At 29.1% G+C, this 10,165-nt stretch overlaps 1 protein-coding gene across 1 annotated transcript; it reads right to left on the bottom strand.

Moving 5' to 3' along the window:
• Positions 1–2,254: 2,254 nt before the first annotated feature.
• LOC120170669 (probable nucleoside diphosphate kinase 5) lies at positions 2,255–4,123 on the bottom strand. Its single transcript, XM_039178584.1, has 5 exons — positions 4,085–4,123; positions 3,815–3,893; positions 3,497–3,724; positions 2,521–2,628; positions 2,255–2,285 (listed from the first exon to the last, which is right to left on the bottom strand). The coding sequence occupies exons 2-5, from the start codon at positions 3,877–3,879 to the stop codon at positions 2,255–2,257; spliced, it is 432 nt and encodes a 143-aa protein (XP_039034515.1). The 5' UTR covers positions 3,880–3,893; positions 4,085–4,123.
• Between the last annotated feature and the right edge of the window lie 6,042 nt (positions 4,124–10,165).

Here is a 10,165-nt window from a genome sequence, read left to right as displayed (position 1 = left end):
TATTCAGGATCCTTATTCATGCACTAGGATGGTAAAACTTGAAATTATTATTATTATTTTGGTTTTATATTTGTAACATGGAGCTCTGATTTGTATAAATATTTTATAATTGTTATGAATCCCTATTTAAAAACATATTATGTTTTGAAAAGAATGTGGTAAAGATCTTAAATTTTAGTTATCTCAATAGTCCAATGTGAAACTTCAGGTCTATACAACTTTATGGTGTTACAATTCGATCTTGTCTTCAACGAATGTATTAAATATTTGATATCAGTTGCACTTTAAATCAAGGATGAGTTCAAAACAAATAACTTATCAAAGGTCATTCTCTTTTCATGCTTAATTATTTGATATCTTCAACAAAACATTTCGTCATTATCATTTATGTTCATTGTTGTCGAAGTGAGATTTATCCTCATGCTCCAACTTGAGGAGAGTATGTATATGAATGCATTTTACTTTCAATTTTCTATTTATTTGTAAGTTTTATATTTAATATTTGTGAAATTAAATTAAAATTGATATAATATTTTACATGAATTAGTGAACATCTACATGGTTAACATTAAATTAGTTCATTTATACATTATCGACTGAATTTTGTTTTTAGCCCTTAATCAACCCATGGCTTCCTATGAAATTAGCTATGTTTAGTTTCTCAAAATATTTGTTTAGATTTTTAAAAAATAAGTTTGATTTTATATTTTTATTTTAAAAAAAAAATAAGATTTGATAAATAGAAATATATTTTTTCAATAATAAAAACATGAAAATGTGTTTGGTTAATTATGTTCTTATAAAAATAAAAAACATATAAAGAAAAGAATAAAAATTCTTAGATTTATCTCACTTGTTTTCATTTTCTTTTTTAAAAATTATTTTTCAAAATTTTCAATTAAACACGTTTTCTTCAATATTTTTCATTTTTAAGAAAAAAAATGTCTTTTTAAAACCAAAAGGAATTTAGGAATCTTAGGAGGGATAAAAGTAATCAAACTATAAGCTTTCTGTGAGAACAGAAAGGATTTTTACCCTTTTTTTAATAAGTATTAAGAAACTACTGTGCTGAGGGCTACCTGCCCTATTTCAAAACTTATCCTCTTGATACCATAACCTTCTGAAGTTCATCAGTATGCATTCTAATTCTATATGAATTAATAATCATGCAACCTAATTTTATTCCTTTATTTTCTGAAAATAGCAAAATTGACTATTAGTTTTAAATAACGATGTTATTATTCCATTAACATGGCATAACCATAATATATTATTGAACTTACTTTAACCTTTGCAGACACCATTTGCTAGTACTTATCTTCTAGATAGTTTATACAGGAAGAGCATATCATTTTAGTTGTTAACTCATGCATCTATGCTTTTACTAAAATTTTATTGGAGTCTGATCACAATATGTTCAATGCTTCTAACGATAGTGTGTAGGAAAAAAACTGTAATATCCACTCAGTACGTTTACCTAAGTACACTTCGTACTTCAGAACTGTAATTTTATGTTATAACCTGAGATGCCACATTATAAATGGAGAACATAAAGTGTCTCCTACGTTGGAAGTCTGGATGTTCCTGCAATGCTGTGATAAGAGACAAATGACAAATAAAATTGCCCAAATCCAACGAAATATATTCTTCAAAACCCTCCCCTTTATCTACCAGATCTCAGCATTTCCTACTAATTTACATTATATTTGTATCTTGGAGGTCAAGCAACAAGTTATCAATGATGGTACGGCACAACAAGTTGGATAACCAGGCATATAAGAACCACATAAAACTATCAAAGCAGATAACAACCTAAGATAAAGAATTCCTGTGAATGGTAATGATATGAAACATGTAAGAAAGAAGCAAAATTTTGGCATTGCCGTAGGCGAGCCTTTAACAGATACGGACTAATGCAGGGCATATGATTACTACTGTAGCATCATTCCCTTTCAAAATGCCAACCAATTGCGAGAAGAGGTGTATATAATATTGTGCCTTCACCAAATATTAAGGTTTATGAGAAGAAAGCAGGCTATGTTATCCTAATTGAGTGATTGAAACCAGCCCCAACCTATATGTATAGCTAACCATCATATATAGAGCTTCAGCTTTAAGTGCTTACCGGTTACAGTTCATCATGTTTTCCGACTATGTCACCTGCCAAAGATCAAATATGAAAATGAGAAAGGTAAATAAAAAACCTTTGCTATGAAAAAGACAGAATGAAGTGAAGACAAAAAGTTATATATACTTATACTTGCTTACCACACATTGCTCTAATGCTGGACACAAAAAGAAACAGCCAACAAATGCAGATTACTTCTGAGATCAAAATATCCAGGATGAAGTTATGATTTAAAGTTGGCTAGGACCAAAATCTAGCAAGGTAATGGAGGAAACCAATCTTCTCCTTTACATGCATCCAATTCTCCAAATTTTAAGTAGATCATATACAAGAAAACCATCAGATAATAGAACTATAATGACAAAAGTATAAGATCAAGTAGCATTTATAACCTATGAGGGTGAGAAATTTTGGCCTTGCCAGCATCGGTGGGTCCAATCAAATCTCGCCAATGAGCAATGGCATCTTCCTTCTCCAAAACCATAACCAACACCGGACCACTGTCAAAAGAGAATGTCAATGGGAGAAGGAAACGAAAATAATTGTGATGTAGCAGCTGTCTAACATGTTACTACAATTTTTCAGATTGATATGATAATATAGTTAATAAAAACATTTTGAAAGATATTATTTGGCCTTGCCAGCATCGGTGGGTCCAATCAAATCTCGCCAATGAGCAATGGCATCTTCCTTCTCCAAAACCATAACCAACACCGGACCACTGTCAAAAGAGAATGTCAATGGGAGAAGGAAACGAAAATCATTGTGATGTAGCAGCTGTCTAACATGTTACTACAATTTTTCAGATTGATATGATAATATAGTTAATAAAAACATTTTTGAAAGATATTATATCAACAATTGTCATCTTATTTATGACAAGATAAAACCATATGCTGCAGCAAGACTTATATGTAAAATATTATTAACATTCAAAAGAATAAAAGTTGGGCCTAATAAGCCTTGAAATTCAGAAAATCAAAATGAATAATCATAAAGTAAAGTATGGAGAATTTACAATAAAAAAGCAGCCCATGACACCATTTTGGACACATTTTCAGCATAGTCAACTGAACTGAGGTATTGACAGAATGAAAGTTTGAGAAGAAAATAATAAATTGTGTTGCCTATAAAATAACAGAACTAGTTGAACAAAGTCTAATACAGAACTAGTTGAACAAAATCTAATGCAGAACATTTGCATAACGGCAGTTTACAATAACCTTGTTTAGAGGCATGCATAACTTGTGTTTTGGGTGAAATAACAATATTAGGTGAAACCAGAAGCAGAAAATTTGCAAAATCGATGTAATCCAAAAGCAGCATGAATTTGAAGGAGTAGAATTTAATCAAGAAAAAAGTAATAACCTAGTCATGTATCTTATAAGATTAGTAAAGAAGCTCTTGGAAGAGTGCTCTGCATAAAAATTAGCTGCGGTTTCTTCATCAAGTTGAATCACCATTTCCTTACTGATTTCGAAACCCGATTCCAGAATTACTTGTTTTATTTTGTCAGTATAGTTACCCGACATTCCATCTGGCTTTATTATACCTAAAGTTGTCTCCTCCTCACCAATTGCACTAACTGAACAAAAGCTGCAGTATTACTTACAAATAAAGGATTAGAATCCATTAAATAGAGCAGATATTAAGAAATACTCCGAAAAAAAAATATAAAAGATATACCTGGAAACAATTAATATCGAAAAGAAGGTAAATCTGGTGAGAAACTGGGCCATGACAAGTTTCATTTGCTAATCGAAACCTGTTAAATAAAAAACAGAGGAAATTAGTTTCTAATTTAAAAATAATTTCAACAACCAATCGCGAATATAACCATTAAGAAGACAACAATAGAAAGAACTATAATACTAGTCGAGTCGTTTAACAAAATGAGAAATGTTTTCCATTTTTTTGGATTATTAACTTCTTCTTTTTTTCGAAATGAGGACTTACCAGAAGTTCCTTTTCTTCTTTTATTTTCTCGCGGAGAAGAGGGGCGGGAAAATAAAAGAGAAAAGTGGAGAAATTTGTCATGCCTCAAGTTTAGCTTAGGTTTCGATTTGTTACCCCATCATTAAAAACTTAACGGCACCGATGATGTGGAATTTATATTATAAGACACAAGGAATATCAAAAAAGGGAAAATAATTTCATGCCATCACTGTCGCTAATATTTTAACGGTGGTGTAATACCCCCAAAATTTTTGTAAGTGACGAAAATATAAATTTTGAAAGTTTAGTGTCAAAAGTATAAAGATTAAAAATGCAAGGATCAAAGTCTAAATTTCAAAAGTTAGGTATTTTGGCTCCATAAATGAATAGTTCAACTCAAAGAATGACGTTTACGTAGGAATCATATTTTTATTCGGATTTTGTATTAAAAGTTATAAACTGTTAAAGTCCGTTAAAAATTTGGTTAATCGGATCAAATCGAATTTTTGAGAAATTTTGAAGAATAATAAATTAAGGTTAGAAATATTATTTTCACATTTTAAAATGATGGAAAATAATATGGAGCATTGAATATGAGAATTAATTTTATGCTAATTATGGACTGTTGGATGAAAATGGCAAGATTGGAATTTTTGGAAAAAAAAGTATGGGTAAGGTTGTAAAGGGTAAATTTATTTGCTCATCTTTGACTTAGGAAGATGATAATTAACATGTGACAATGTATTATTGTAATTATCAAGTTTCATTAAGGATATAATTGTCATTTCCCATTAAATGAATTTTAAATTTATTTAAGCTTAATAAATGACAAATGTATATGAAATTAGTGTAGAAATTTCTTGAAAATTTAGTCGTCTTCATCATCTTGGGCATGAGCTTCATATCAAGGTAAGAGAAAATTTTATTTTCTATTTTCAAGCAATTTCCTTAGGTTTTTGGATTAAAGCGTGAAATAAAAAATTGTTCTATTCAAAATGTTCTATCATTTGGTACTAATTAGACATGCTAAACATGCTTGAAATCACAAGTTCATGAATATGGTAGATGAAGGGGTATTAGGGTTTTATGAATTGATGATAGATTTTGATGTTGTTGATGTTGTAGAGTTGTTTACAAGCTTGTGTGGTGATTAAAACACTTGAAATCAAGCCCTAATTGATTCGACCTTAACCTAGGATTTTGAGAAAGTTGTGAATTTGATAAATTATGTTAGGAGTTTGATTGTAGAAGCTTTGAAATGTTGTTTAGAGGTTGAATTCATATTTGAATCAAGTTGGCAATCATGAAATCCTTAACCCTAATTGTTTGGCCTAAAGAAAAAAATTATGGAAAAATTCTCTAAGCTTAGAATTGATATTTGGAAGGTTCTACAAGCTTTAGAATGTTATTTGGACCAATATCCAAATTTACACAAGTTTATGGACCTATTCACAATTTATAAAAAACTTATGGGGCTAATGTGCAATTGTGTAATATGTACTATGCTAGAATTTAGTGTTGGAATGTTGAATTTGATGTTAGAATGTGAAATTGGACTATTTTGTAAAATTTTTAAAGTTTGAAAACCAAATCGTAAATATAGAAAAGTTAGGAATTTAAGTGAAAATTTTGTAATTGTTGATGTACCTTGTGTGAATTAAATTCTGGGTGGTTAAAATGTAAATTTAAAATGATATGTGAAGTTTTAATGAATTTGGATAAAAAGGGACTTGAATTGTCAACTTGAAGTGTTAAGGTCAACATTTATGTTATGACCTGAAATTAGTATCGAATGAGAATCGGAAGATTTTTAGGAATTTATTTTCTAATGTGTGCCTATGTTAATAAGGTTCTAGCATGTGATTTGAATTGTAAATGTTTCGTAAATGATGTTCACTTAGATTGTGGGCTTGAATTCAAGATAAAACAATATTAAAGCTAATGAGAAGCCTAAGGATAAATGTGAAATTCTAGTAAAGGTTTGAAAGCTAAGGACACCAGATAGTGCATTTAATTTGTGTTTATGTTATCGAGCAAATAATGGTTTGCAATGAGCCAATGACGGAGTTAAAATGGTAAGAAGTAAATCCTCAAGGTTATTTTATTTTATGATTTATGAATATATGTTCATTTGGTATGCTAATAGAATTAAGGAATAAACTAAAGATGTTAACTAGTGAAATCTGCCTATAAATTTTGTTTTGAACAGTAAGTTTAGAAAATCACCATAAATTCTACATAAATGATTACAAGATTATTTTTATACCTTTGGATTTGTATATCAGTCTAGTTTTGTTTAAAACAAACGGATATTGATTTTGAGCATTATAAAAAATATATGAATTTTTAATCGAAGATAGGTCAGAAAATGGGGCAACAGATTCTGCTCAAAACATCTTTTGTAAGTCAGATTTAAAAATTTACCATAAATTGTACAAATTTAATTAGAAGAAGTACCTTATATTATTAGATTTTTATTCGAGTCTAGTTTCCATTGGTATAAATATAATAATTTTTAAGTGTGTAGATTAATACAAAATAATATTTCTTTGAGGTTGGTGCAAATTGCCTGAATATGAAATTGAGGTAAATCATGTATTTTATGATGTTGTTATGTTATATGCTATCATAAATGTTCAAAATGAGTCAACTTCATTACATTGGTATGAAATTTTTTATATTTATTATGTGATGAATATGATTTATGTATGTTAAAAAGGAAAGTGATTCATGATGTATGTGATAAGTTCATGATATGTGTAAAAGAAATATTTAGGGTATGAACTATCCATTGTGTTATGATATGAAAAGTTGGATATATTGGTATATGATAAATTGAATCTTTTATAATTGGTTTATATATAATAATTAATGGAAAATCCTATTGTATGTGCATTGAGAATTAGTGGTACGATTGACATGCCATGAGGTTGAGTGATTCTGTATATGGCACTATATGTGCATTCTGGTACTTTTGTGTACATTTATCTTTCTCTATTCATGTGTTTCGAGCTTCATGATGTGTTAACATTGTGAGTTTCCATAACTAATTTCTTATTTAATATAGTGATATTATGTTCTGCAACACCTATATTTATGTCTGGCACCAATGGTTCGTTTTGTTCTAGTAGTTACGACTGCATGTTGTGCACACACTTGTTCTGTCTCATGAACCTTATATTCTAATTTGATATATATTGGGCTATAAATTGAATATGAGAATAATATATATATATATATATATATATATATATATATGATTTATAGGAAAGCAAATGGTTCATTAGGTATATTTGATTTGGCATGATATGCTTTGTATATGATAAAGGGTTTATACATGTTATATGATTTAAAAGAAAGCTAATGTTTTATTGAGTACTTGATTTGACCTGATAAGTCTCATACATGTGAAATGAAGATTTTACATGTTACAATATAAATCAAGAGGTTTGAAAGTATATTTTATACGTCATATTTTTATATGACATTCATAGTACTTTAGCTATATATTTAATATTTTATGTTTTACAAAGCTTTACTTTAATTTATATATGTCTCACTAAGTGTATACTTAACGTGTGATGATTTTCAAGTGTAGTTAAAGAAGAGTAAGTAAAGTAAGGAGTTGAGATTGACATCAATCAACAAAGAATTATTACACGTATAAATAATGACATCTTACTATTTTAAATTTTTTAGATGGCATGTATATGAATAAGAAATGTTTGAGATAAGTTCTTATGATTATAAATATGAATCTAAGTTTTATATTTTAGATAAAAATTACATTTTATTGGAATAAAGGGAGAATTTTGAATTAGGTAGTTTTTTTTTAAGAATTATCATTTAAGATATGTAATAGTATTTATCTTTTACATTTCTGCCTAAAATCAAGCTTGATTTATATGATAGTGTATTATATTTTGATTTTACATGATTAAGTGGCTTTAGTAAAAGGTTAAATTGCATAAATGTTAAAGTAACAAAATTTTATCGGATTTTACATGATTATCTGTAAATGTTTTGTGACAACTCTAACTCGTGTTAAGGGTCGGATACGGGAAAGATGTGCTACATTTATAGGTATCAAAGCTGTAGGTTTAGCCGATTCTAGGTCTAAACTGAGTCTATTTTGTGTTGAAAAGTGTATGTGTGCCATTAGGATGTCATTATTTATATATGATGTTTATATGATTCTATTGATGTCGCTCCTTACTAATGAAAGTGAATAAGTTTAGTGTATGTACTAGATGTTTGTAATAGAGGGTTTGAAGTAAGTAACCAAACATGATGTTTGAGAATAAGCGAGTACTTATTGTAATGCAATTAATTGCAATCCCCCTGTTTAATCAAATTAAGATAATGTATTGGCATAATAGGAAGTGCCTGTGTAAGACTAAAAAAAACCCTCGTCTTTATACAAGTACTACATTGATTAAGAAAATGACATTTTGATATAATTAAACCTAAATGACATGTGTGCGATTAACCCCTTAGGCCAGAGTAAGAGGGTGAGTCGTATTTACATAAACTGTCTGTTTAAGATTCGAAGAGTTAAATTTTTAATGGATTTTTATGGAATTACCTTCCAAGGAATTTGATATAATTCTTGGTATAGATTGGTTATATCCTTATCATGACATAGTAGATTGTCACTTAAAGTAATTAATATTGTAGATTCGGAAGGTACTACGATAATAATAGTCGATGAAAGGATGAATCTCTTATCTAATGTGATTTTTACTGTATCTGCTACGAAGTTATTGCTACAAGGTTGTCAAGTCTTCTTAACAAATGTGGAGGATATGCAAATTTTCAAAGTTAGGTTGGAATTTATCTTAACTATTTGAGAGTATCCAGATATGTTTTTGGAAAAGTTACTTGGATTACCTCCAAATTGAGGTATAGAATATAAAATAGAGATGTTACCAGGTACTATGTTTATTTCTATGGCCCAATATTGAATGAATCTGACTGATCTTATAGAATTAAAAGCATAGTTACTAGAATTGTTATGATTTAGGATTTACAAAATCAAGATTGTCATATGGGACGCATCAGTGTTATTTTTGAAAAAGAAAGACGAGTCTATGTAATTATGTACGGATTATCGTCAATTAAATAAGGTAATAGTGAAGAATAAGTATCATATTTCAATGATCGATGATCTTTTGATAAGTTAAAAGATTCAATAATGTTTTCCAAGATTGATCTCCGATTTGAATATTATAAGTTAAAGATTAAGGAACAAGATCTTCCTAGGAAAGCTTTCACGACTCAATATGAATGCCATGAATTTGTGGTAATGTCGTTTGGTTTAACTAATATTCCTGCAATATTTACAGATTTGAAAAAGACCGAGTATTTCACTAATATTTGGACTAATTGGTGGTAGTGTTCGTTGATGATATTTTGATCTATTCTAAGACTAAGGAAGAAAACTGTGCATATCTTTGTATAGTTCTTCCAACACTTTGAGATAAAAAGTTGTATGTTAAGTTGATAAAATGTGAATTTTGGTTGTCTGAATTTGCATTCCTTGGCCATGTGGTCTTAGCAGAGGGGATAATAATAGACCTCAAGAAAGTAAAATCCATAGTTGAATGAAAAATTCCAAAGAGTATTTCTGAAATTCGAAGTTTCTTGGGACTTAATGGTTACTATTAAAGGTTTGTAAAGAACTTTTTGATGATTGTCTCCCCTCTGATCAAACTATTGAGAAAAGATGTGTCATTCGTTTAGGCTGATAAGTGACAAAATTTTTTGAGACATTTACTGATAGAAGAACCAGTGTCAGTGTAATCCAATCTAGAAAAGATTATGTGATTTATAGTGATGCGTCTCATAATGATTTAGGATGTGATCTCATACAAGAGGAAAACTTATGGCTTATGCTTTATATAAACTAAGAATCATGAAAGAAATTATCTAACTCATGATCTTGAGTTAGCAAGAGTTGTGTTCATTTTATAGATATAACACCATTATCTATATGGTAAGTAACACTATCTATACTAATCTCAAATGTCAAAAGTATGTGTTAACTCGAAAGAGTGAAAATAAAGTAAATGATTGAATTCCTCAAAGAATGATGATGTGTTT

This window comes from Hibiscus syriacus, unplaced genomic scaffold (assembly GCF_006381635.1).
Source record: "Hibiscus syriacus cultivar Baekdansim isolate YM2019G1 unplaced genomic scaffold, ASM638163v2 tig00111783_pilon, whole genome shotgun sequence".
Taxonomy (NCBI): Eukaryota; Viridiplantae; Streptophyta; class Magnoliopsida; order Malvales; family Malvaceae; genus Hibiscus; species Hibiscus syriacus.
This window is presented reverse-complemented; position numbering and strand designations above follow the sequence as displayed.